General features: G+C 54.3%; 1 protein-coding gene across 9 annotated transcripts in view; it reads right to left on the bottom strand.

Annotated features, from left to right (window-relative positions):
* The window catches only part of MYOM3 (myomesin 3), a 50,489-nt gene extending 29,135 nt beyond the window's left edge, over positions 1-21,354 (bottom strand). For 3 of the 9 annotated variants that reach the window (XR_014078227.1, XR_014078229.1, XM_081574441.1), the window contains exons 1-16: positions 21,189-21,299; positions 19,377-19,415; positions 18,636-18,814; positions 18,143-18,223; positions 17,177-17,336; positions 16,339-16,496; positions 11,359-11,454; positions 9,783-9,871; positions 7,461-7,505; positions 6,878-7,018; positions 5,293-5,454; positions 4,506-4,647; positions 3,564-3,763; positions 2,350-2,403; positions 1,835-1,962; positions 149-332 (exon numbers count right to left, since the gene is read on the bottom strand). Coding sequence is in view for 3 of the 9 variants with exons in the window: in XM_081574441.1 (XP_081430567.1) it covers positions 149-332; positions 1,835-1,962; positions 2,350-2,403; positions 3,564-3,763; positions 4,506-4,647; positions 5,293-5,454; positions 6,878-7,018; positions 7,461-7,505; positions 9,783-9,871; positions 11,359-11,454; positions 16,339-16,496; positions 17,177-17,336; positions 18,143-18,223; positions 18,636-18,796 (1,801 nt within the window). In the remaining 6 variants the exon portion in view is untranslated. Of the gene's footprint in view, positions 1-148; positions 333-1,834; positions 1,963-2,349; positions 2,404-3,563; positions 3,764-4,505; positions 4,648-5,292; positions 5,455-6,877; positions 7,019-7,460; positions 7,506-9,782; positions 9,872-11,358; positions 11,455-16,338; positions 16,497-17,176; positions 17,337-18,142; positions 18,224-18,635; positions 18,815-19,376; positions 19,416-21,109 lie in introns of all 9 variants that reach the window. The other 6 variants (XR_014078224.1, XR_014078226.1, XM_081574439.1 and 3 more) reach the window with 2 other exon arrangements.
* Between the last annotated feature and the right edge of the window lie 6,137 nt (positions 21,355-27,491).

Genomic DNA, 27,491 nt, shown 5'->3' with positions numbered 1-27,491 from the left:
GATCATGTTGCTTCTCAGCTTCGTGATAGGTAGAAGTGGTCAGGAGCAGAGAAATGCACGTGGCTCTGTCCCTGCAGCCACTGGGGGCCCGAGGCTTGGGTGCTGACAGCCTGGCTTGTCCTGCGCCCATCTCCTGCATCCCAGGTACCTGGCTTCCCCCTCAAGGTGATGGGCTCGCTGGGCTCCGAGGGATCGCTCATGCCATACTGGTTTATCGCTCGCACTCTGAAGACGTACGACTTCCCTTTCTCCAGATCCAAGAGGGCGAATCTTGGGGATTTCACAGGAGTTTCTGAGTTGATGGCCTCCCAGGTGCCACTACCTATGACCGACTGTGACAAAGGAGAGAAACTTGGCGTTGGTTAAGTGGGAGAGCACTTCCCACACCTGCTCTCATTAACCTCTCCCCCCGCCGCAGGATGCCCCTCAATATCTGAGCTTTGGATTCACTTGCCTCTGTGACGTCTCTACTTGGATGCCCGTCAAGCATCTCACATTCAGTGGAACTGACCCTGAACTTGCCTCCATGCCAGTGCTGCCCACATCTAGTCAAAGGCACCCACCATTCCAGCTGCTCAGGTTAGAGTCCAGGAAGCCTTCCTGGATTCTTTCTCTCATTTCTCACCCTCAAATATACTCCATCAGTGAATTCAGTTGGGGAAATTCCCTGGCGGTCCAGTGGTTAGGCTTGGGGCTTTCACTGCCAGGACCCAGGTTCAATCCCTGATTGGGGCACTAAGATCCCACAAGCTGCACAGTGCGGCCAAAAAACAAAACAAAACAAAACAAAACCAACCCAAAATACCCCCAAATCCCAAATCCAGCTGGCTCGACCTTGAAAATTTATCCAGATTCCAGCCATGGTTTACCTCTCTCATGCTCCCTTCCAGAACCTTGATCCAAAGCCACCAGCGTCTCTCACCATCTGAGCTATTTCGATAGCCTCTGATCTGGTCCGCCTGTTTCTACCTTTAACTCCCTTCAGTCTTTTCTCCAGATGACAGGCAGAGGAATCCTTTTACAGCACAAGTCACATCCCATCCGTGTCTGCTCAGAACCCTCCTGAGCCCCGAGTCTCCCCGGAGTAAAAGCCACTTCGTGGTCTGACTCCTGCCATCTGTCTGGTCACATTCCACGTCCCACTTTGTCCGCCCACCAGGCTCTGTGGCCCCCTGATGCTCCTCGATGGTGCCAGGCCCCACCACTGCCTCTGGGGCTTTGCACTTGCTGGCCTTTTTCCTGGAATGTTCTTCCCCCAGAAATCTCTGGCTGGCCCCTCATTTCCTTTAGTGCTGTGCTTCGTCGCTCAGTCGTGTCCGACTCTTGCGACCCCATAGACTGTAGCCTGCCAGGCTCCTCTGTCCATGTGATTCTCCAGGCAACAATACTGGAGGGGGTTGCCACTTCCTTTTCCAGGGGGTCTTCCTGACTCAGGCATCGAACCCGGGTCTCCTGCATTGCAGGCAGACTCTTTACCGACTGAGCTTTGAGGGAAGCTCTGTTTCCTTAAGGCTTTTACTCCAAACTCACCTTCTCAGGGAGACCTCTCCAGTTCCTCCATCTAAATGTCAGTAGCCCCTTCCCCTCAACATTTCAAATCCCTTCCATAGCTGGAGATAACCTCAAAAGGTCATTTAATCCAGCCCCCTGCCTGTGTGTAGGGCTATGTTCAGGACTTGCAGACAGGAAATTCTCTTCTCATTAGGGTGCCCCAGGGGATGCCGCTGGGGTCTCTCAGTGCCTCCCTGGACCTCCTCTCCCCCTCACATCCTGCTCCCACAGTGTCTCTATTTCTCTGGCTGGCCTGGGGCTGGGGCCCGAGGGGTCTCCGTACCTTCTCCAGGAAGTACGTCAGCGCGGCTTTGCCCCTGGGTCTCGGCTCCTCCCAGCCCAGAACCACGTAGGTCTCACGGATCTCGCTGCCGTGGACATTAGTCGGGGGTGAGGGGATGGTCACGAAGTCTGGAATCAGAGTCACCCAGGGGCTGAGATGTGTGGGTCCTCAGAGACCCCAGATCTCATCCCCTCACTGCATAGAGGAGAGGGCCCAGAAGAGGGGCAGGAACTTGCGTGAGTCACCCAGCAAGGCTGGGCAGGGCAGGGCCGGAACCAGAGCCCGGGTCTCCCCATGTCCTGCTGGAGACTTTCCCCAGTGTCTGCGTGCCCCAGGAGGGGTGCAGTCAGCCACCGAGAGCCTGGCCCCCAAGGTGGATCCCCACCCACCATCCTCACCATCCCACCCACGCCCGCAGACAGCTTCTGCCTCGGGCCAGTTTGTGTCCTAGAGTTTCCAGACCACGGGGAAGGGGCTGGAGTCTTGAGGCCAAGTGTCAGGGGGTTCACACATACCGTCAAAGTCATCCGTGCTGACCGTGATGGATTTTCCCATATCAAAGGGGATCTCTAGGGTGGAGAATGGAACCCGTTAGTGGAGAACTAAGGGGTGCAGGGTGTGTGTGGCTGCACCCCTTAGTTGCAGGGTGTAACTGGGTCAGGCTAGGTCAGGAAGGGACAGGGCAGGGCCTGCCCCGCTCGGGGGGCTAATTCCTCCCCCGCCCCTGGTCCTGGCCTCTCGGCCCCTCTCTGTATCTCCTCAGGCAGGTGGCATTCTCAGACCCCAGAGGTGCTCTGCCCGCTGGGGACAAAGGGGAAAGGAGGAGCGATGGGGTCGGATTCTGAGGGCACAGCACACCCGGGTCAGGGTGACTCCTAGGGGCTGAGAGGGCTGTGTCCCCCACCCTCGGCCTCCCCACTTGGAGCTTCTGAGTCAGGGCAGTTTCCCTTCTGCAGGTTAAAGGCATCTGAAGAAGGTGCTGTGGTTTCACCCCAGATTAGCATCTGGTGCTAAGATTTGTGTTTCTTCCAGCAGACAAGCTGTACCTCTGCCCTCAGGCTAGGGGTTGCTAAGGACAGCACTGTGTCTCCTCCATCAGACTAGGGGTTCCTGAGGCTGTTAAAGCTATGGTTTTTCCAGTAGTCATGTATGGATGTGAGAGTTGGACTATAAAGAAAGCTGAGTGACAAAAAATTGATGCTTTTGAACTGGTGTGTTGGAGAAGACTCTTGAGAGTCCCTTGGACTGTATGGAGATCCAACCAGTCCATCCTAAAGGAAATCTGTCCTGAATGTTCATTGGAAGGACTGATGCTGAAGCTGAAACTCCAATACTTTGGCCACCTGATGGGAACAACTGACTCATTGGAAAAGACCCTGATGCTGGGAAAGATTGAAGGCCGGAGGAGATGGGATCTACAGAGAGTGAGATGATTGGATGGCATCACAGACTCAATGGTCATGAGTTTGGGTAAACTCCAGGAGTTGGTGATGGACAGGGAAGCCTGGCATGCTGCAGTCCATGGGGTCACAAAGAGTCGGGCACAACTGAGCGACTGAACTGAGGCTGTGTCTCCTCCATCAGACTAGGGGGTCCTGAGGGCTGGGCTGTGTCTCGTCTCCTGGACCAGGGTGGGGAATGGGGGCCGTGTGCCTGTCTCCTGTGTGAGGCAGTCCTGAGTGTGCCCTGACAGATGCTCTACCATGTCCTTCAGGGCCTCTGTGCCCACCTGTCTTCCTCTGAGCTTCATCACGGTCGCCCATGACAACCGGCTCGGAAGCCTTGGAGGGGACGCTGCTGCCCGCTCTGTTGATGGCTCTCACCCGGAACCGGTAGCTCTGACCTTCAATGAGGCCTTGGATTGGGCACCGACAGGTCCCGCCGGGAGCCTGGTGGCACGGTACCCATTCCTCAGACTCTCCCTGGCACCTGTGGGAGAGAAGCCCCAGCTTCAGCCCTTGCCCGTGACTCACATCCTCCCATCTGAGCCTCTACCAGGGCCATTCCCCCACCCTGCGCTGTCCACCCAGCTCGTCTTGGCTGGTGAAACACCTGCTCTCCATTTAAAAGCCCAGCTTCAGCCTTGGGTCGCAGGAGGCCTTCCCTGTGGGTGTGTGTTCTAGAGTGACCCTCAGAGTCTGGGATCTCTACACCCTCTGGGCACTGCTATTCCTAGCACTGGCTGGATGGGACAGTGTACTTCAGTTTCCTCATCTGTAGAATGGGGCACTAGATCATCCCCTACCCCCTCAGACAGGGATTGTTTTAAGGATTCAAGTGGTTGGATTAGGTGTTACCTCCAGCTAGGAGCTGGCAGCGGGTGGAGGAGGCAGGACGTCTGGGCCCTCCCTTTCCTAGGATGCCCCCTCCCTCCAGGCTCAGTGCTCCTGGGTCTCTGTCACTCAGGGAGGAAAGTAGCCACTGAGGCCACGTGTGCTCAGGTTTCAAACACTGATGTTTGCCCCTCCAAGGATCAGCTCGTGCCTTAAAGGGTCCAGGGGCAGCAGCTGACTCCAGAGGTGGACATCTTTCTATTGCCCCTAAATAACACACCTACCTCCTGCCCTGTCCCGAGGAGAGGCATGGGGGTCCCTGCTTCCTGTGGCCCCCACTCTTGTTCTCATAGAGCCAACTCCCCCCGTGGGCTCTGCCACTCAGGAGACCCACTCACAGCTCGATGGAGTAGCCGGTGATGGGGTTGCCCCGGGTGTCACTGGGCGGGGTCCAGGTCAGGATGAGGCAGTCTCTGTTCACATTCAGGCATCGAACATTCAAGGGGGAGCCTGGGACCCCTGGCTTCTCGGCTGCAGCATCTGAAACCCGGGATGGTGGGGGGCGTGGGAAGAGAGTAGGGGCAGCTCTGCCAGTCAGTGTCCACTTGGCAACCACCCCCCTTCCCATTCCCACCCATCATTCTTCTCCTCATTAACCCCCCAGGGGTGCAGTTGATCTTGAAGACCAAGACCTGAATGACAGCCTGTTCTTTTAAACAGCAGCATCTAGGAGTGAGTGAGTGGGAGTTCAGTTTATTAGGGGCCCATTCTAGACCATCTGCCTGAACAACTGGCAAAATTCATCTTTGAGTCCCAGAGCAACTCTCCGTTTTGCAGGTGGGAATACTGAATCTCCTAGAGGGAAAGCCATTCGCCCAAGGTCACCCAGCCAGTGAAGTGGCAAAGCCCGGAGGCAGAAATCAAGCAGGACTAAAAGGATGCCAGCCCATGCTCAGCCCTCCTCTCCAGGTCCCTCCGAGCCTGAGCCTCTCAGGCTGGATCCCTTTGGAGGGTCACGGGCAATTTTAGAAAGACTCTGCCCCAATACCCCCATTCACTATATAGCAGCGACACCGAGGCCCCAAGCAGCTGGGGTCTTGCCCACATGTCCCACGGCACATCGGTCAAGGCAGAGTCCTGGTCCCTGGGCTCTGGCTGGGCCCCCTGCGCACAGCCACCCCTTACCTCTCACAAACACGTAGGTGCTCTGCTCCCGGAGCCCAAAGGGCGAAGGCACCTGGACCGTGTAGAAGCCTTCATCCTCCTTGTAGGCGCAGGCCACCTTCAGGACTGCCTGGCGGTCAGCGTAGAGGATCTGCCGGCGGCCGGAGGACCTCAGCAGCCTCCCTGCAGGGAGATGGGGTCCAGGGTGAGCTTATGGGTGATCCGGAGCTCACCCGGGAACCCGTAGGTGCTTTGGGGTTCAGGCAGAGATGTGGTTGGCCGGGCTAGAGGCTGAGGCTCTGCTGGGGAGTTGGGGAAGGGGGTGGTGACCTTCAGGACTCTGCCAAGGTGGTCTCTGAACTCTCCTCTGTAGCAGGCTTGGTGGGAGGTGGGGTGGGGAGCGCCTGGGGAAGGGGCCAGGGGCTCCTGGCTCGGTGAGGAGTTGGAGGTTCTGTGAGGAAGTGGGAACAAGAGCAGTGGGGGCCTGGTGTGAGAGTCAGGGACTCTTTGGGAGGCTGGGGGCTCAAGGAAGGAGATAGGGCTCGGTGGGTGGGGGTTGTGAGCTCAAGGAAGGGAGGGGGCTTGTTCGGGGGATGGGGACTCAGGAAAGGGGGCGAGAACTTACTGATAGGGTTGGGGTGTTGGTGAGGAGGGTCAGGGTCGGGGAAGAGGGTGGGAGGTCGGCAGGTGGGACCTTAGTGAGAGGGGCAGGGGCTCAGGGAAGGGGCTGTGGGCTCCAGGCCTCGCCCGAGGTCCTGCTGTGCACCGTTCTGCTCCTTGTCCCTGCAAAGGCCCCTCCTCCCCGTCAGCACCTCTGTTCCCGAGGATCTACAGGTTTGGGGGACATCTCGGCCTGTTGGCACAGCTGTTTCTCGGGGCTCGTGGCTTCCCTACTCCTCTGCCCCCAGCCCCCCAAGAGGCACCTCTCTAGGGTCAAGCTGTGGGGGCTGGGGGTGCTGCACTCCTGGCCCTTTGGCTGCCAGCTTGGTCACGAGTAGGGCAGGAGGTCCAGCCGTCTGTCTCCTCCCTAGCTGGTCCATCTCTTCCTGCCTGAGCTGACTGGCCTTCCCCAGCCCTGGCCCGTGATCCCCCAGCGGTCTTCCTCACGAGTAGCAGTTCTTGCCTGCACCCACAAACTGACTCTGAAAAGCCCGAGGCAAGTGTCACACCCTGCCCTGAGCCTCCTTAGGCTGACCTGCTTCCCACGCTTGGCCTCTGTTCCTGTTGCTTCATACATCCTCACCCGAGGGTGCTGATGGCGATCGTGTGCACGTAAAGGGCTCTCAACCAGAGAGTCTCAAGGGGCAGAGGCTGCAGTTTTTTTGGCTTCCTGCCCTCTCTCAGATGGAGAGCCCCCTGACCTCATGCGTGTCTATGCCTGCCCCTGCCCTGGCACCCAGCACAGGGCTTGTCGCTGTGAATGCTCGATGACCCTTTGCAGGGTGACTTGATCTGAGTTCACCTGGCTTTCTCCACTTCCCTCTGCCTCGTCTGCACTCATCACTCAGCTTGTACGGGTTGGGGGAGAGGCATAGCTGAGTTCCTCTCTCCACCAGGGGTCTATCTCTGCCTCTGCAGGCTGGGAGCCAGAACCCGGGGTCCTCACCATCTCGGAACCACTGGATGTTCTGCTCGGCGTCCAGCACATCTTCTGAAAACAGGCAGTTCAGGGAGAAGGCTTCCTTCTCACGGGCAAAGACCGGCTTCAGCACTGAAGTGAATTCCACGCTGGGGCCAAACATCAGTCCTAGTGGGAACAGAAATTTAGGACGGAAGTTTTCTGAGGCCGTCGGCTTAGCCTGGGGCTTGAATGGGAGTGAGGAGGACCCTTCTGTGGTGTCCCCACTCCTCTAGGTCAGGATTCACAGTTCTCCAGGTGGTCTTAACAAGGAGAAGAGCCTGATGCTGGAGGCTGCGGGGTGGGGAAGAGATTTCTTTAGGTGGGACCAGGTGAACTGAAATGGCAAATATCCGTTTATCTCTTTGGCTTTGCCTTTTTCTCATTCAGCTTTGGCCACTGGACAGTCCAGAAGCTAGGGGCAGCTCTGGGGTGCATAGGGGCCCCCAGAAGCCAGTCCACAAGTATTAACAGTTTATAGGCAATCCCTTTTGTGGGGAATGGACGGTTATATTCTAAAGGGGCTCCAGACACCTCCTCCCTGAAAGCCCGTCCCTCCCAGCCTCCTTACTTTTAAAGATCTCCGAATCGAAGCCAGCATCCTTCCCCAGGTAAGCTGAAACCCAGAGCAAATGGAGTTGGAGAAGGCTCAGCAAGCACACTCCTACTGGATTTGGGGGGCATGGCCTCTGGGTGTGGGTTCAACTCCTGGTCTATCAGGTCCTCCCTCTAAGGCCTGGAGAAAGTTCCCTGGCCTATCCGTGCCTCGGTTCCTTCCTGAGTCCTACCTGATGGGGATGGTGGTGGGTTCTGAATACCTGAGCTCACATGAACAAAGCCCTTAGCAGGAGCCTGGCATACGGTTGGTGCTCAATAAATGGTGTTTTCCTTCCGAAGGGCTTCCCTGGTAGCTCAGCTGGTAAAGAATCTGCCTGCAATGCAGGAGATCCCAAGTTCGATTCCTGGGTCAGGAAGATCCCCTGGAGAAGAGATAGGCTACCCACTCTGTATTCTTGGGCTTCCCTGGTGGCTCAGATGGTAAAGAATTCACCTGCAATGCGGGAGACCTGGGTTCGATCCTTGGGTTGGGGAGATCCCCTGGAGGAGGGCATGGCAACCCACTCCAGTATTCTTGCCTGGAGAATCGCCATGGAAAAAACCCACCCACTGCTAGGATGACACAGTCCTAGAGGTGGAGCATGGTCAGACTGGGATTTCTGGTAAGGTTCAGGGCAGCGCTAGGAGAGTTTCCTGGAGGCTTCAGGGTAAAGTCCAAGGTAGTGTGGACACAGATCACCAGGGGACAGCAAGAACAGTTTTTGTTCACATAGCACGCACCATGTGCTGCTTATTAACTCATTTAATCCTCACAGCAGCTTTGTCTGTTGGTGACATTATTATCCTCTAATACAGATGGGGAAACTGAGGCATAATCACCCAGTGAGCATCTCAACAGCCTGAAACCACCACATGACACCGGTCCCTGGGAAGGCTCTGCTAGAGGAAGGGATGGGGATTCAGAGGAGGTGACAGGAAGGCGGGGTGGACAGAGGAAGGCAGGGTCCGAGGGCCTGATGCCTGACCTTGCACTAGACTCTGGACGGCTCAGATTCCACCCAGAGAGCCTGGCCCGGCAGCAGGGACAACTGCCTCCCAAGAGCTATTTGGGGAACAGGGCAGAGGGGTGGAGAGGCTGTGAAGGACAGTTTAACAAGGACTGATGAGAGCTGGGGAGGTGGGGCTGGACTCCAGCCTGCCTGCCATCCAGTATGTGTGTGAGTGTGTGTGCATGTGAGTGTGTGGTGTGTGTGTGTATGTGTGTTTGAATTTGCATACATGGAGTTTCTCTCTCTGGGTTCTTAGGGCAAGGCCTTGGGCTAACCAGTCCATCCTAAAGGAGATCAGTCCTGAATATTCATTAGAAGGACTGATGTTGAAGCTGAAACTCCAATACTTTAGCCACTTGATGTGAAGAGCTGACTCATTTGAAAAGACCCTGACACTAGGAAAGATTGAAGGCGGGAGGAGAAGGGGACGACAGAGGATGAGATGGTTGGATGGCATCACCGACTCAATGGATATGAGTTTGAGTAAGCTCTGGGAGTTGGCGATGGACAGTGAGGCCCGGCGTGCTGCAGTCCATGGGGTGGCAAAGAGTTGGACACGACTGAGCAACTGAACTGAACTGAACTTGGGCTCAAAGGTGTGGCCTCCTTGGCTAGACTCTGCCTGGGCCATGGGCTGATAGGGTGGGGGTGAGGATTATCTTTCCCCAAGAGCCTGTCACAGCCAAGCTCTTCCTAAACCATCTCATTTAACCCACAGGAGCATCTGAGGTGGCAGGAGGTTTCCCTGTTTGCAGATGGGTAGGTCAGGGAAGTGAGGTGGCACCCAGGCTCACACGGCCTGTCAGCACCAGAGGCAGCTTGTGGCCTGGGGTCTGGTGGACTCGAGGGTCTCTTCTGCTTTGGGCTCTGATCAATGTCCAGGAGGGGCCTAAGCTAATTGGGAAATATGCACCAGAAGCTAAAAAGGGCAGTGAGGGTCAGCAGGGGAGGTGGTAGGACCCGGCATTTGCCCACTGAGGACTGCTGGGGGCCAGGATGCCTTCCCAGAGGTCCTGAGCTGGATCTAGACCCAAGCCCAACCTAATGGGACAAGCCTGCTCTCGAACAGGCACTGAAGTGGGATATAGCTTGTATAGCCTGAGAGTGGAGAATCTCATTTGCTCTGAAGTCTTCGGGGAAGCAGGAGTCCCGGTGGCCACCCTGGTTACTCAATCCCAGGACAGATACCCCTGGCCCGCCCCAAGTCTGGCGCAGATCCGCATCCTTATCTGCTCATCCAGGGTTTGGTGTGGGCCGCCTGGCCTGTTGGGCATGGGAGGACTCACTGCGGACAAGGACTTTGGCAAAGGAAGAGGCCTGGCCGTAGGCGTTCTTGACCTTCACCGTGTAGGTGGCCGCGTCCTCAACAGTACATCTGAAAAGGAGGGAGGGAGATGTTTCCCCGAGACTGCTGGGCTCCCCGAAAAACTCAAGTCCCGAGAGCAGGTTGGGTGGGAAAGGGGGTGGTTACAGGAGGACTTTAGGCTCTAGGTCAGGGCCTGCCCCTGAAAAGCTGGGTGCCTTTGGACTGCCCCTGTCCCTCTCCACACCTCCAGGTCCTCCTTTGAAAAACTGGGAAAACAACACCGCGGCTTAGGTGAAAGTGCTTTGAAAACACGATTGTTATAACATTTGAGCTAAGTGACTGGTCCAGGGTCACAGAGCAACTGGAATTCAACCCCACTTCAAGGCGACAAGCCCACTCTTGGGCATAGCCTCCCGCTCTGTCAACACCTCCCAGGCAGAACCCTGGAGCAGGAGATGCCCAGGCACACCGCCAGCCTGGGTCAGACCTGGGCCGGTTGCCCAGGTGTTCTCAAGCCCAGGCCTGGGGCTCACCACCAGCCAGGCCAACCCTGGCTTGTTTCTCGTGGAGGCTTGGGCTGGCTCCATCCCAGGGCAACCGTGGCAGTAGGGCGTATCTGGCCCCATCAGCAAGCCGAGAGGCCCCTTGGTGCCCCCTCTCTTCCCCTGCTTGCTCGGAGCAGGAATCCCTCTGATTTCAAAGGCCAGTTCCACCTGCTCCCCCAGGCTGCCCCGGCCCTGCATGCTGTCCCCGACGGGGCAGTCCACAGGGCGCCTCCCTGTGGAGCCTTGGAGGGTCAGGTATTTATGTCCACACAGCCCCACTTGGCTTCTGGAGCCTCCTGTTTATGTTTGAGTCTCCCAGAGCCCTAGTGGGTTGAGGTGGAGGGTTTGGTGTATTGGAAAGAACCTAGATGGAAAGAACTGACTCAATCCCAGGCCCTGCCCTGTACAAGTTGTGCAAGAGCTTTAATCTTTCAGAGCCTCAGCTTTTTCTTCTGTCACATGGATGGAACAATGTTTCCTTGAGAGAACGAGGGTGGGCCTTGACAACCATATTCGGAAAGCAGCAAGCACAGGGCTTGGTGCCTGGAGGAATTCAGCACCTGGCAGTTCTTACGAACAGTGCGTACTTTGGGGAATACTGTGCTGCCTCTTCCTTCAACACTGTGCTTAAGACTCACTACCTCCTGAAAGGCCTACCTACCTCTCTCTCTTCTGCTTCCCCTTGCACGCGCGTGTGTGTATATGTGTGTGTGTGTTCTCGCCCCCAGCAAGGAACTCTCCCCACATACCTAGCTGCTAGCCAAGTCCAAATTTCTCACCGTGTATTCTAAGACATTGGAATCACATGGGGGTGTCTGTTAAATACCAATTCCTGGGCCCCACTTCAGACCTATTTAATCTGACTTTATGGGAGTTAAAGGAGGGTCCATCCCACATTCACTATTTTGAGGCTGACGTGGTTCACAGCTCTGAGGAGGGGTTTGGACCTGCTCTGGCCTTGGTAGTGCTGGGGCTTGGGACCATGGGTCTCTCTGGGGCTCATGGTCTCACCTCCTGATCTCCAGTGTCAGTAGTCCATAGTTGTTGGTGATTCGATACTTGCCGGCAGGAAAGAGACGGGGATCAATTCTCATGTCATTTTTGTACCTGTGGAGACACAGTGGAGTGTGGGAGGCAATGTGGTCTGAGTGGGAAGGATCCCGAGCCTCTTAGACCTGGATTCCAACCTTAGTTTTGTGCTGCTTATTCATCTGTGTGACTCAGGGCAGCTCCAAACCTCAGTTTTTCTCATCTGTGAAATGGGAATAATAATCACGCTGACCTTGCAGGGTTGTTGTGATGATTAAATGAGATAAGATATGTAAAGTTTGAAGGCTGTGGATGCTCAAGTGTTTATTCCCTTCTGGAGGGCAGACAAGAGGGAGCCATAATTACGGGTATCTGCCCCTTCCCTTACCAGGGGTACCCCCAAGGACCAGGCTCCAGCTTTTCCTTCCTCTCTGAAGGGGTACCAAGGAAAGTTCTCCAACCCTTCCTTTTTGTCAACCCCCAGGACAACAGTTCTTAATATCAGTTCTTGTTAAAATCACCAGTTCAGTTCAGTTCAGTCACTCAGTCATGTCCGACTCTTTGCGACCCCATGGACCACGGCACGCCAGGCCTCCCTGTCCATCACCAACTCCCGGAGTTCACCCAAACTCATGTCCATTGAGTCGGCGATGCCATCCAACCATCTCATTTAAAAATCTCCATGCTCAGAGTCTAAATGTAAGCCTTTGAGAATTTGCATCAGAATCTGCTCATTGCAGGGACTTCCCTGGTGGTCCAGTGGTTAAGAGTCTGCCTTCCAATGCAGGGGATGTGGGTTTGATCCCTGGTTGGGAACTAAGATCTCTCATGCCACAAGACAGCGAAGCCCTTACACTGCAACTAGAGAAAAGCTGCCACTAAGACCCAGTGCAGCCAAATATAAATTAAATAAATATTAAAAAATAAACTGCTCATTGTTCTCCACCAGCCATTCTCCTCTTATTCTAAAGTAGATCTAACGTGTTTCCTAGTCTCTGCTTCTGCTAAGTATGACCACATGACTAAACTAAGTCTTGTCAACAGAAATAAGTCCAGGTGTCACAAAATGAGTCCAAGTGTCATGTGGCTGCTTCTGACGACACTCTCCACCCGTTTTCACGTCATCTTTCCTTTCAATTTTGCGCCAAGAATATGGCCATAAATACGGCTGCCATCTTGAACCAGGAAGACCTGAGGTCCTCAGCAGTGCATGGGAACAGGCCTGAGTCCCTAGGCTGAGGGGTGGAGTTGCCATGCAGCCCTTCCTCGTCTACATCAGACATTTACATGAAAGGGGGAAAAAAAAATCTATCTTCTTTAAGTCATTAAAAAACTCCATGCCCAGGCTTCAGCCCAGATCCATGAAATCAGAGTTTCTGGGCTTAGAATCTGGGGATCAGTTATTTTGAGACTTGCCAGGTGATTCCCAACCATGGCCCCACCCCACTGTACCCTGGATACTTCCTTTTGTTTTCTGTGAAGTCTTGTTCCCTCTGCCGCAAGCCCTGGACAGCCAGGTGTCCTTGCCTCTGCCCACAGCCCACTGGGGTATGTTCTGGAGGTCTGATGAGTGAATGTCTGTGAAAGTTAGGAGGCCTGGGTTCCTGCCACTGTTTGCTGTGTGACCTTGGGCATATCACACCACATCCCCTCTCTGGGCCTCTGTGTCCATGAGGCCTTTGTGTGAAGAGTCAGCCCCAGAGGTGTGTGTGTGAGCATGCTCAGTAGCTTCAGTCATGTCCGACTCTTTGCGACCCTGTGGGCTGTAGCCTGCCAGGCTCGGTCCATGAGATTCTACAGGCAAGAATACCGGAGTAGGTTGCCATGCTCTCCTCCAGGGGAATTTTCCCAATCCAGGGATTGAACCCAGATCTCCTGTGTTGCAGGAGGATTCTTTATCATCTGAGCCGCCAGGGAAGCCCAAGAATACTGAAGTGGGTAGCCTATCCCTTCTCCAGGGCATCTTCCTGACCCAGGAATCGAACTGGGGTCTCCTGCATTGCAGGCGGATTCTTTACCAGCTGAGCCACCAGGGAAGCCCAGCCCCAGTGGTGGTTGAGGTCAAAGAGAAGGCCTTGGCCAAAAGAGGGCGCCCCAGCCTCAGTATATCACCTTCCTTGGACCTGCCCACCCCCCATGCCCTGTTTGTCTCCATGGCAACCAAACAGTGCTGTGCCCACACCCTACTTTACGGCCCTCAGGCTGTGCCCTCTTCTGAAAGGAGCCCAATTAAGTCTTCTGTGGGGAGGGTGATGCCTAATCTGGATGCCCAATCTTTCCACTTCTCTCAGGCCTGGGGGGGCCAAGGTCAACCTCCCCATCCCCCAGCTGTCAGGAACATTCCAGACACCTCAGTCTGGGCCAGCCTCTGCCTTTCCCAAAAAAAGCAGCAGCTGCAGCTCTGGGCATGACCTGGACAGCCTGGAACCTCAGCTCTCATTTTGGCCTGCTCTGGGCGTCAGTCTCCTGCCTGTCCCCAGGCCCTTGAAGGCTTGGCTATGTGGATGAGGCTGAATGGCAGCCAATCATAAAACAGCATTAAATGAGACAACTGAGGCAGGCGCCCAACCCAGAGCCTGGCTCAGTGAGGCCTACGAGAAAGAGTGAGATTTTGAAAATTATGTATCTAAGTTTATTTTCCCTTACATATTCTGGTAGGTATCCTCCCACCCTCACCCCAAAACCTCTTTTATAAATTTAAAAAATATTTTGATGCATGGCTTGTGGGGTATTTATTAGTTCCCTAACCAGAGATCACACCCGTGCTCCTGGCAGTAAGAGAACTGAGTCCTAACTACTGGACCGCCAGGGAATTTGCCATATTTTGGTGTTCGCTTTACTTTTGCCAGCGGCTTGACCTGGGAGAGTGATTCTGATGTTCATGAACTGTGGCCAGGACCCACTTCCGCGGAGTAAACATAACCAGCCTGGACCTTGTCTGACGTGTCCTCTTGTTGCCCCTGCATTCAGGAAGTGCTCAATAATTGCTGAATGAATGGACACTCCTGACAAGCCTGGGGAGCCAGGATCGTCCTGTTGACTCAGGCTGGGTCTCTATCAGGGCCTCGGCGGAGCTCTGGAGGCCAATCCAGGATGAGCTGGCCCTGCCAGAGGTGCCTGATGATAGGAAACCAGATCCCCATAGCCTGGAGCCCCCCGGGGCTCCCTGAGTCCCTCCAGTTGGAGGTGGGCCTGGCCTTGGCCTCCAGCACTTGCAAGGAATGCTCAGCTCCTTGTTGTGGCAACCTTGCTGGCAGGGATGGAAACAAGCCTCCCTCCCAAGAGGCTCCCATGGAATGCCTTAGATATGAGCCTCAGTGCCAGGGCAGGGCAGAGCTTGGCCACTAGGCTGACTGCCACTTAGCCCAGGTCTTTCTACTGACTGCCTTGGTCCCCACGGAATCTGAATGAATGCCATCTGGCAGTGACCAGCAATGACACTTCCCTCAGGACACTTTTCTTGATTGCTCCTGGCCTAAGTTCTTTACCTTTCTCTCGCTTCAGAGGCATTATAGATGCTCTAAAGAAAAATGAAACCAAAAAACAACTGTAATGATCACTTTCCTACTCTCTCGGCAGGTAGAGCTCTGGGCTGGGAGGCAAGAGACCTGAATTTGAATTCGGGCTCACACTAGCTGTGTGACCTTAGACAAGTCATACTACCTCTCTGAGCCTCGATATCCTCACCTGTGAAATGGGGATATAGTTCTAACCTCATGAATGGCCCAGAGGCTCAAATAAGAGGAAAAGTGCTGGGTCAGCGTAAGGGAGGTTCAAGTGTAAGATGTTGCTTTTTCCTTTGTGACCTCAGTTATTTTTGTACTTATCTTCTCTCTCCTACCGAGACGCTTGTCTGTTCACCCTTGAGATCGGGCTTATATGTCACCTCCTCTGAGAAGCCTTCCTGGATTCTCCAGGTGGAGGCAGCTACTGCCCTTCTTCACGTCCACTCTTTTATCTGAAATATCACCCTTGGACATATTTCTCATTGTGTTGACATTTCTCTTCTGGGTTGAGAGTTCCTTGAGGAGAGATTGTGTCTGGGTCATTTCTATGCCTCATTGCCTGAGCCAGGGCCTGGGACAGATTATGCTCCTGGTAAATATTTGTTGAAATCTCTTCCTTGTCTCCCAGCATACCTGACAATGGGCCTTAGACCCTGGGGAGCTCAGGATAGACTGAGCTCAGCTGTGTGAATGACACATTTCCCTCTGGGGTGGAGTGAGACACCAGGTGCTGCCATGCCCACCTCCCCAGGTCCTTTCAGAAGACTCCTGCCTCCGCGCCCCTCTGCCAGCAAGGCCTCAACTCCATGGTTCTTTTATGAGTACATTCCCAGGAATGGCACCTCCTGCTTTTCCAGAAAGTTCTCAGGGCTTCCACATTGTCGTGGCATTAAATCCTCACCACATGCAAGCTGGACAGGAGGTCTTCAACCCATTTCACAGACCAGGAAACTGAGGCAGGACCAGAGAGTTTGAACCATAGCTGAGACCACACACAGAGTTAGCAGAGAGAGCAAGCAAGGCCTGGGATCCTTCTCACTTAGAGCCCCTACCCTCCCTGCCTCCTCTCCTGCCCCAACCCTGGACCTGCCTCCACCATCTTCCTGCAACCCTGGAGATGCCCAGCTCGGGGCAGCTGGCTTCTCATGCCACCATAATCTTATTTTCACAAGTGCTGGCTCCCTGGGTGGCCCAGACCTCTAGCCCCAGGCTGGCTGGGAGGCAGCTAAGAATAACCCCTCCTGAGCTTCCCCAGCAGCTGCTGCTCTGTTTGGGGGAGGGCAGAGCTCAGTGCTATGGGTCTATGGCTTTTCTAAGGCAGCAGGAACTTCTGGGGAAGGGACCAGGCCCCTGGAGGGAAGGTGTTGTGTGCAAGGAAGTCACATTCAAGGGATTCCTGAGGCCCAGAGCCTGGAGGCAGGGCAAGGACCCCTTCTCTCCTGCCCCGAGGGCTTACCAGGTGACCTGAGGAGGAGGCGAACCCTGGACGGTACAGGTCAGTAGGACCGTGGTGTTCTCCCAGACTGCGTGTGAGCGCAGAGGGATCCAGAACCAGGGCCCACGGCCGGAACACAGCTCCCGCAGCTCCTTGGCCTCCCGGACCTTCTCCTCTGTCTGGAGGCAGGAAGGGCCTGTGAGTCCCAGGAGCCAGGGCACCACCTCCCCCGTCTTTGCTGTTACCTTTCCCCTGACACCCAGGCTGGACTCTCCTCGCCAACGGCTGAGAGGCAGCATGGCACAGAGGGCAGGGCATGGGGCTTTGGGACCTGACCTGGAATCAAGGCCAAACTCTGCCACTTACTGGCTATGAGACCATAGGCCAGGCCTCTGTTTCCTCATCTGTAAAATGGGGATGATAATCAGATTGTCCCACTCTCCTGTGGGATTTTAGGGAGGATTACATTAGTCATTATGTGAAAAGCATGGGCAGTGATAACAACCATGTAAGTATTTACAGCTGTTTCTGTCCCGCCCAGGGATGGGATACAGAGGTGGGTTCAGATCCCTGACGTTTCCCAAGTGTCTCCTGTGTTCTAGGAACTGGGAAAGTGGTTTTATAAGCCTGTTCTCATTTACTTCCCACACTGATGCTCAGTATTGGACCACATACGTCCATTTTACAGATGAGAAAACTGAGGGTCAGTTAAAATCATTGCTTTGCTCAAGGTCATGCAGCTGGAAGGTGGGGGCACTGGGAGACCCAGCTTTTCTGGAGAAGGGGGTAGGGTGGGGGGCGCAGCATGAGAAGGGCTGCAGGTCCCAGGACCCCGGAAGCCCCCGCCCACCCCTCTCACCCGCCGCCTCAGTGCCTTCCGGTCTCTTCTCTGGCGCAGCAGCCACTGGGTCCGTAGGAAGGCAATCTCTGTCCTCTCCCACTCGTTGCCGAAGCCCACCCGCTTCTGCCCTCGCTCTTCCAGCTCCACGGTGCTGGTCTGGCGCCTCAGCTGGGCCTCCCTGCGGTGACAGAGGCCATCAGAGGCTAAGTGCCTGTGGGTGGTGCTGTGCGGGCGTGTCCTGGTCCTGCCTCTCCTATGCCCGGCCTTGCTGGCCATGCTTGAAGCTTCTTGAGGACAAGGGCAACTTTAATCCTTTCTTGCCTCCAAAATCCCCTGAATGGGTCTGGGTTGTAGAAGGTGGAGAAAGGAATGGCAACCCACTCCAATATTCTTGCTTGGAGAATTCCATGGACAGAGGAGCCTGGCGGGTTACAGTCCATGGGGTCACAAAGAATTGGACACGACTGAATGACTAACACTTAATACATGGTTCCTCTTGTTTTCACTATAGCCAAGCAGACAGGCTTAGTCTCCCCATTTGACCGGGTAGAGATTTGCTTTACAGGCTGAGTGACTTGCTCTGGGCCAGCCAGGAGCAGGACACAGGCCTAAGGATGCTCCCAAGCTTGGAGGCCATCCTATCTCGGGGCTTGTGTTTGACATGTGGGCTGGTTTACCTGCTTCTCCTCTCTCTATCCCTAGACTCCTTCCCCATCATGGAAGCCGGGTGGTGAAGCACGGACCCCCATCCTCTCCCCTAGGGATGGTCCTTCAGTACTGCCTGTGGACCCATCAGAGGGTGGTGCAGTGGGCTTTGCCATCAGTCAGCACTAGGCTTAAACCTCTGACTAGTCACCTGTTCTGGGTGTGTAATCTTGGGCATTTTTTTTTAAGCTGAGTGTGGGAGCCCAGTAAGGAGGCAGGGGACTGGACAAGATGACCTCCTCCCAGCCCAGGGCTCTCTGGAAAGGTCACTCGACTTACCACGTTGTCTCTGAGGAGGCTGTCAGAGCCAGGGCTGCTGCAAGGGCGTAGTCTGCAGCACTGAACTGATACTCTTCCTCGCTGCCCAGGGGAAAAGAGAGTTCATGGCTCCTGTAGATTTGGCTGGGGGGTCTGGCTGGGGGCTCCATCTACCCACCTCAGGGTACTAGCAGGCACAACTGTGCCTCCCTCCTCAAACCGTGGTCTAAGAACAGGGCCATGCCTCCTCTCTTAGACTGGGGGCTCCACAAAGCAGAGCTGTGCTTCCCATCGCAGACTGGGTTCTCCAAAAAGAAGGGTCATTCCTCCCCTTCCAACAGGAATCTCCCAAGGTCAAGGCTGTGCCTCCCCCCTCAGACTGGAGACTCCAGAGAGCAGGCCTACACCTTCCCCCTCAGACTGGAGTATGCGGAGGTCAGGCTGTGCTTCCCCACTCAGACTGGGGGCCCTGGGAAAAGAGCAGTGGCTGGGCGGGGGGTCCCTGACACCCCACCTGCTGTGGAAGGTCCGTCTCCGCGTCGAGGAGTCCATCTGCAGGCTGTGCTGCCGCTCCTCCTTCTGCTCCTCCTCCCGGCGGTGCTCCCGCCGGTGCACTTGCATGGCCTGGGGGGGCCGGGGCTCCCCCACACCTCCCAGGCTGTGAGGCAGAGTCATGGCTGCGAGAGCGACAACCTGCAGAGCCGAGGTGCACGGTTACCCCACCAGGTGTCCACCCACCCCTCCCCGTGGGGTCCGCCAGCATCTCTCTGGAGGTCTGCTGGTGGAGGGGGCGGATCTCTCTCTGGTGGGCAGGCAGGCAGGCGATCTCAAGGCCCAACAGGGAGGGACCCACGCCTGCCCAGGTGACAGAGGCAGCCTTCGAGCTCTTAGCCTGGCTCGTCCACCACCGCATGGGCTGCCCCGCATTGAGGAGCGGGCCCCGGCTTCCAGCTGCGCTCTGTCCTTGCCCCTCCACGTGGTCTGAGCAAGGCCTTCCCTTCTCCGGCCTCAGCTTCCCACACGTGAGGGACTGAGCACTGTGATGTCCAGGGCAAGGAGAAGTGGGCAGGGGAGTGGGGGCCCCAAGCTAGCTGGCTCTGAGTTCTTGCGGTAAATTCTTTCCCGGATCTGGGGTACAATGTTACCCCCGGGCCTCTGAGGGCCCTCTGATGCTGAAGCCCCACGGTGCTTCTCGGTGGCACCCCTGGAATTGGCTTCCATGTTCCTCCAGGTGCATTCGGGATAGGCCTCTTACCTGGAAAGGTCCTTACCGGGTTTGGCCCTGATGTAGACCCTGGGCACAAAGGAGGAGACCAAAGGGGAGAGCAGCACTTAGCCCTCTCCTGTCTGCTTCTATGAGGTCAGGCTCTTCCCTGTCCCTGCCTCTTCTGGGGGGCCTGCTGGCCAAGCTAGAGTGAGTGTGTGTGTGTGTGTTCAGAACATGCCTGTGGGGGACCATGTCTCTAAGTCTAATGTGGGACCATGTCTCCCTCTAATGTGGGAGGTGGGCGCACTGGCCTCATCAGAGATCCTTGACCCGGAAAGGCCTATTCTGGGGTGTCAGAGGGCTCAGGCTGCCAAGGGTCAGTCTTAATGGGAATTTATTTCTTCTGGTTCCTTAAAGTTTGCTCCCTTTGGGCATCCAGAAAAGAACCCCCAGGAGAGCCTGGATCACTGCAGAGTGTTAGCTGGGACCAAGGACTGCCTGTGAGGCTTCCTGCAATGACCTCGCTGAACTCAATGGGACGTCATCCCTTGGGCTTCCTATCCAGCACCCCCACACCCCCGAGGAAGAGGCCGCCTGCACCCAGACAATGACTGGCCTGCTCTTTCTGCTCCTTCCTCCTCTCAGCCCAGAAGAGAGCCACTGGGTACCAGTGAGGGAGGCCCTGTCTCGCCTGGAACGCGGCCCTGGCCCCAGCAGTGGAGGGTTAACGTTCCCTGGCCTCAGCTGCTGGCTGCTTTCCCCGGATGCTCTGTTCCTGACGAGCACAGCGGGGCAGGCCTGGCGCTCATCCTTGACCTCCTGGGCTGCCCGCAACCAGACCCCTGGCTTTAGGGATGAGCCATCGGTTCTTTTTAAAGCGCTGACTGAGGCTTGGGATTAGGTCGTGAGCAGATTGCAGCTTTCCAGCCCTCTCACTCCAGAAGGTGGTGTGTGCCTGCTGGGGAGGGGTCAGCGATGCATGGTGGGTCAGGAGGGGACATCGGCCCCCATTGCCCTCCCCCGAGGGTGCAAAGGCACCTGGGGTCCTGCCTTGTGGCCTTCCCCACCCACTCCATTTTCTCGACCTTCCTCCCAAGCCTCAGTCTGGCCACTGCCCTGTCTACAATGTCCGCCACCATCCCCCCAGCTCTCTGACAGCATCTCCCAGTGAGAACAGTCAAGGAGGTCTCTCCAGTTCCTCAGGATGGGAAGAGAAGCGGACGAGCCAGGAGCCCTGACGGCAGAAAGCTGGGTCCTGTGGGCGGGAGCGGACATACAGCCTACCCAGGAGGTCTGGGCAGGCGGGGATGTGCTCTTAATGTTCCCTACCAGTTTCTGAGGCGGGAGTGCTGGCCTGGGTTTGGTGCCAGTGAGTCCAGGCTGGATGAATGCCCTCCCAGCCCTGTGATGTGGGCCCCACGGCCTTGCTCTCATCCCCTGCCCACTGGGCGGGCCAAGCAGGGCTCCGCCAGGACAGCTCTAGGTTGGCCAGACCTGCCAGCCCACCCAGGCCCCTGCTGATCCCCGATGCCTGCAGGAAAGCCTCCACTTCCCAGGGCATCCCCAAGGGATCTGGGAGGGCGGGTTGTGTTGTAGCTTTCATATAACAGAAGGCTCAGCTCGGAAGACCCAGGGCCACACAGAACAGTGAGGTAGGGCAGGGATTTTTTTCTAGAATCCCCTCTCATTTCCATGACTAGCACAAGTCTGCTTTTTCTTTCCTGATCTCACAGGATCCTTTTCCAACACACACACACACACACACATACACACACCCCTACCCCACTTCCGAATGGAAGGCTGAGGGTCTCACTATCTGGAGGTCTCTCTCCTCTCCCCTGCTCGCTGGAGGTGACTCACAGAAGCAGCTGTGCCCACTCAGGTAGCTCTGGGGGGACGATTCCAGAGGATAAGAGGGTCCTTGGTTTCTTCTTGCCCCGGACTCAGCGGGGACCGGGAGAAGAATGTGATCCTGGAGACAGCACAGGCCTTAAATATAGCAGTGTGATGACAATGGATGAGAACTATGGTTGGGGGGGAGGTGAAGGGGAGGGGCCGCTCTCTGGGTCCAGCATTGCCCCAGCGGCAGCGACAGGTGGAGCTGTCCCCACACCCACCCACCCACCTCCTGCAGACAGCCCCTCCCCGGGTTCCATCCCTCGCCCCCTGCTGCAGTGGAAAGAAGCTCATAGCTCAGGCCTGGGTATATGGAAAATGGATCAGGGACAGCTTTCTCAGCTGCTGGGAATTCTGCTCTGAATTCCTCGCCCGGCTCCCCGCAGTGACAGGTGCTTTGGGGAAGACATGCAGCTTCTCAGATCTGATTCCCCTTCTGAAAGTGGAGACAGAGAGGCTGGGCCCCCAGACATCATGAAGACATGATGTGTGAATGGAAAATAAGTCTTTAGTGCTCATAAGTTATCACTGCTAAAATGGAAGTGGGTTTCTTCTCATCTCTATACCCCCGCCCTCCATGCAGCAGCTACTGACCAGCCCTGCTCGCCTATGGTGAGGTGTGTGTGAGGTTGTGTGTGTGTGGGGGTGTAAGGGTGTGTGTCTGTGTGTTTGTGTGAGCATATGTGTGTGTGTGAGGGTGTGCATAAGGATGTGGGTGTGTGAAGGTGTATAAGAGGGTATGTGGGGTGCGTGTGTGATGGCATGTGTGGGGGTGTGAGGATGTGTGTGTGTGGGTGTGTAGGATGTGCGTCAAGGTATGAGGTGTGTGGGGGTGTGCATGAGGGTGTGCAGTTGTGTGTGGACTGTGTGTGAGTGTATGAGATGTGTGTGGAATGTGTGTGAAAGTGTGTGGGGTATGTGTGTGATGTGTGTGCGGGTATGAGGGTATGTGTGTGGGTGTGTGGGGTGTGTGTGTGATGTGTGTGCAGGTATGAGGGGGAGTGTGTGTGTGTGACGGTGTGTATGTGAGGGTGTGAAGATGTGTATGTGGGTATATGTGAGAATGTGTGTGATGTGTGTGTGGGTATGAGCGTGTGCGTGTGGGTATATGGGATGTGTTTGAGGGTATGAGGTGTGTGGGGGTGTGCATGAGGGTGTGCAGTTGTGTGTGTGAGGGTATGAGATGTGTGTGAAATGTGTGTGAGTACGGGGGGTGTGCATGAGGGTACGAGGGTGTGTGTGTGTGTGTGTGAGGGTGTGTGTGGGTGTGTGGGTTGTGTGTGAGAGTATGAGGTATGTGTGGGGATGTGAGTGAGATTGTGTGTGGGCTGTGTGTGAGGGTGTGAGGATGTGTATGTGGGTGTATGTGAGTGTGTGGGATGTGTGTGTGGGTATGAGGTATGAGGGTGTGTGTGTGTGTGCGTGAGTGTGTGTGTGTGGGGTGTGTGTGAGGGTATGAGGTGTGTGTGGAATGTGTGTGAGAGTGTGTGTGGTGTGTGTGAGGGTATGAGGTGTGTGTGGAATGTGTGTGAGAGTGTGGGGTGTGTGTGGAATGTGTGGAATGTGTGTGGAATGTGTGTGTGAGTGTGTGAGGTGTGTGTGAGGGTATGCAGTATGTGTGGAATGTCTATGAGAGTGTGTGGGGTGTGTGTGAGGGTATGAGGTGTGTGTGGAATGTGTGTGAAAGTGTGTGTGGTGTGTGTGAGGGTCTGAGGTGTGTGTGGAATGTGTATGAGAGTGTGGGGTGTGTGTGGAATGTGTGCGGAATGTGTGTGTGAGTGTGTGGGGTATGTGTGAGGGTCTGAGGTGTATATGGAATGTGTGTGAGTGTGGGGTGTGTGTGAGGGTATGAGGTGTATATGGAATGTGTGTGAGTGTGTGGGGTGTGTGTGAGGGTCTGAGGTGTATATGGAATGTGTGTGAGTGTGGGATGTGTGTGAGGGTATGAGGTGTGTGTGGAATGTGTGTGAGAGTGTGTGGGGTGTGTGAGGGTATGAGGTGTGTGTGGAATGTCTGTGAGAGTGTGTGGGGTGTGTGTGAGGGTATGAGGTGTGTGTGGAATGTGTGTGAGAGTGTGGGGGGGTGTGAGGGTATGAGGTGTGTGTGGAATGTCTGTGAAAGTGTGTAGGGTGTGTGTGAGGGTATGAGGTGTGTGTGGAATGTGTATGAGAGTGTGGGGTGTGTGTGGAATGTGTGTGGAGTGTGTGCGGAATGTGTGTGTGAGTGTGTGGGGTGTGTGTGAGGGTATGAGGTGTATATGGAATGTGTGTGAGTGTGTGGGGTGTGTGTGAGGGTCTGAGGTGTATGTGGAATGTGTGTGAGTGTGGGATGTGTGTGAGGGTATGAGGTGTATATGGAATGTGTGTGAGAGTGTGTGGAGTGTGTGAGGGTATGAGGTGTGTGTGGAATGTCTGTGAGAGTGTGTGGGGTGTGTGTGAGGGTATGAGGTGTATATGGAATGTGTGTGAGTGTGGGGTGTGTGTGAGGGTATGAGGTGTATATGGAATGTGTGTGAGTGTGTGGGGTGTGTGTGAGGGTCTGAGGTGTATATGGAATGTGTGTGAGTGTGGGGTGTGTGTGAGGGTCTGAGGTGTATATGGAATGTGTGTGAGAGTGTGTGGGGTGTGTGAGGGTATGAGGTGTGTGTGGAATGTCTGTGAGAGTGTGTGGGGTGTGTGTGAGGGTATGAGGTGTGTGTGGAATGTGTGTGAGCGTGTGGGCTGTGTGTGAGGGTATGAGGGTGTGTGATGGTGTGTATGGGGTGGTATGAGGGTGTGTGGGCAGTGTGGGGGATGTGGCCCAGGCAGCAGAGGAGGGCAAGTCATTTCCTCCTTCACCATCCGAAGTTCCCAGGCTTCCGGCGTGGCCACTAGGGAGCTTTCTTCGGGACCTTTGCTCCTCCTCCCCGTCTCAACCCTCCCCCCTCACGGACGTTCATACCTAGGCACTGGGCGCTGGGGACGGAGAACGGGAGAGATAAGATGCTGGCCATTGGGATACAAGTCTCATCTAGATGGGGAGACAGGCAATTACAATAGGGGGTGATCAGGGAGGGGCACCTGAGCCGGGTCTCAGGGGACGAGCAGGCTTGGGGAAGGCGGTGCTGGCTCTGCTCCAGAGACACAGCTCCCCGCCCAGCCTCTTCCTGGGGCCTCAGAGGCCCAGCAACGCTGAGTCTGTCATTCTTCCTAGTGCCTTGGGGACTCCTCAGGGGAGAGAGAGACAGACAGACAGAACATACAAGTGAGCGCTTCAGCCAAAATCTCAGTCTCCTGAAAGGGAACTCTCACATATTTCTCGCAGGAATGTAAATTGGCGCAGCCCCTATGGAAAACAGTATGAAAGTTTCTCAAAAAAATTAAATAGAACTACTATATGATCCAGTAATTCCACTCCTGGCTACATATTTTAAAAATGAAAAGATTAATTAAAAATATGTATGGACCTCAGTGTTCATAGCAGCATTATTTACAGTTGCCAAGATATGGGAGCAACCTAAGTGTCCATGAGTAGATGAATGGAGTATGAATAAGTATATACAAAGGAATACTACTCAGCCATAACAAAGAATGAAGTTTTGCCATTTGCAACAACATGGATGGACTTGGAGGGTGTTATGCTAAGTGAAATAAGTCAGAAAGAGACAGACAAATACTGTATGATCAGTTCAGTTCAGTCACTCAGTTGTGTCCCACTCTTTGTGACCCTATGGACTGCAGCATGCCAGGCTTTCCTGTCTATCACCAACTCCTGAAGCTTGCTCAAACTCATGTCTATCGAGTCGGTGATGCCATCCAACCATCTCATCTGCTGTCGTCCCCTTCTCCTCCTGCCTTCAACCTTTCCCAGCGTCAGGGTCTTTTTAATGAGTCAGTTCTTTGCATCAGGTGGCCAAAGTATTGGAGTTTCAGCTTCAGCATCAGTCCTTCCAATCATACTGTATAATATATCATCACTTATATATGAAATCTAAAAAATGAAATAAATGAGTGGACATAACAAAAAAAGAAACAGACTCACAGATACAGAGAACAAACTAGTGGCTACCACTGAGGAGAGAGAAAAGGGGAGAGGGAAGATGAAGGTAGGGTATTAAGAGATACAAACTACTGTGTATAAAATAATCTACAAGGGTATATTGTACAACACAGAGAATATAAAATATTTTATAATAATTATAAATGGAATATAGCCTTTAAAAATTGTGAATCACTATGTCATAGACCTGAAACTTATGTAATATTGTATACATAAACTATACCTCAACAAAAACATTAATATTAAAATAAAAAATCTTAGTCTCCTGATCTTTTGGAAAACTCTTTCGTAAGCATTCTCCCTTCATCCCTGACTGCAGTGTTAAGAGCATCTTTTGGGGGAGATCATTCGGCTGCTGTCTCCCATCTTGTACTGATCCAACTTAGGAGGTGAAGAAGTGAAGTGAAGTCGCTCAGTCGTGTCCGACTCTTTGCGACCCCATGGACTGTAGCCTACCAGGCTCCTCCATCCATGGGATTTTCCAGGCAAGAGTACTGGAGTGGGGTGCCATTGCCTTCTCCAGTGAACTTAAGAAGGGATTTCCACATTTATGCGCTTACTGTGAGAAGTGAGTGTGAACCCGTACGTAAAGCCAAGAGGTGTGAGTTTCCAACCCAGCAGGAGACAGTCATTTAAACCGTCTATAAATAAGACAGTCTATAAATCCCATTCCCCAAAGCAGCATGGTGGAGGTGCCACTGATCACTATGATCTTGAATAACTTCTAAGTTCTATGATCTTCAACAAGTCACTAAGACATTTTGGTTTTATCACCTGTACAATGGGATCAGTGATACCTGCCTTGCAGTCTGATTGAAAAGATTCAGTTAGGAAACGTGAAGCCTGTTGCACAATGTCTACTGCCAATAACATTAAATGAGAGCTCCACCAATAACTTCGAGACTAAGAAGATAGAGAGCTTTCTCTACCTTCCTTTGGGTGTAACCCTTTGCTGACCAAATCCCAGGGAGGCCGTCACTCTTCCTGGGGTGCCTTAATGTGAGCACAACCAGGCCTCAGGCCGTAAGGTAGAGCAGAGGTCAGACTTGGTGCTATATGAACCTTGGTTAAAGCACCAACCTCTGGCACCTGTACTCACTAACGTGGTGAACTTGGCCTCCTTTCTGGGCTGCTTCTTTATCTGCAAATTGTATGCAAGCTCTGAGACAACAGGGAATGGCCTGCCTGTCTTGTTCACTGTATCCCCAGCCCCAAGAACAGTGCTGGCATACAACTGGGTCTTTGATATATGCTTGTCAAAAATGAATGAATGAGTACCTGTCTTGAAGAATGTTTATGAGATTCAAATCAGGTTAAAATGCATGCAATGCCTGGTATAATACTTAACTCATGGCTTGTTGTTGTTGTTTAATTGCTAAGTTGTGTCTGACTCTTTGTGGCCCCATGGATTGTTGCCTGCCAGGCTCCTCTGTCCATAGGATTTCCCAGGCAATAATACTGGAGTGGTTTCCATTTCCTTCTCTAGAGGATCTTCCAGACCCAGGGATTGAACCTGTATCTCCTGTATTGCAAGCGGATTCTTTACCTTTGAAACACCGGGGAAGCTCTCACCCTCTGGGAAGTTCTAACCCATGGTTAGTTCTCCTTAAATACTTCATTCTTTCTCCCCTCTTTTTCATTGTCCTCTTTGGATTTATGAATATTAAGGATACTCATCTGAACCCTATTTTTTTTTTTAAATTAATTTATTTTAACTGGAGGCTAATTACTTTACAATATTGTAGTGGTTTTGCCATACATTGACATGAATCAGCCATGGGTGTACATGTGTCCCCCATCCTGAACCCCCCTCCCACCTCCTGTTTTACCTGCCAACCACCCTGAACTGCCACAAGGGTTTCTGAGACAGCAACCAAACTGTCTTTGGCTGATGGTTCCACCTGGTGGCCAAGGGGAGAACAGCCTGGTCCAAAGCTCCCTCCCTCTACCTCCTCTGGCCCCGCATGTCTCCCTTCCCTCCTCTGTTGCTCTCACGCTTCAGCTAATTCCCGTTACAGCTCGTATCATACTAACGGATCAAGACGTATCTTCCTCATACCCCTTCCTCATTAGAGTGGGAAGGGAAAAACTGGCTGAAGCAACTGAAGGGCTGAGTGCGGGTGGGGTGGGAGGGTAGGGGATGGGGCGGGGGTCTCGGAGCTGTGTCCCTCTGTCCAGGCTGACACTCAGACTGGGGAGGGAAACAGAGGGATCCAGCGGTGGGGCCCT

The sequence above is a fragment of the Giraffa tippelskirchi genome, chromosome 3 (assembly GCF_054371585.1).
Source record: "Giraffa tippelskirchi isolate mGirTip1 chromosome 3, T2T-mGirTip1v1.2.pri, whole genome shotgun sequence".
Taxonomy (NCBI): domain Eukaryota; kingdom Metazoa; phylum Chordata; class Mammalia; order Artiodactyla; family Giraffidae; genus Giraffa; species Giraffa tippelskirchi.
Note: the sequence above shows the minus strand (reverse complement) of the source record. Positions and strands in the feature narration are given on the sequence as shown.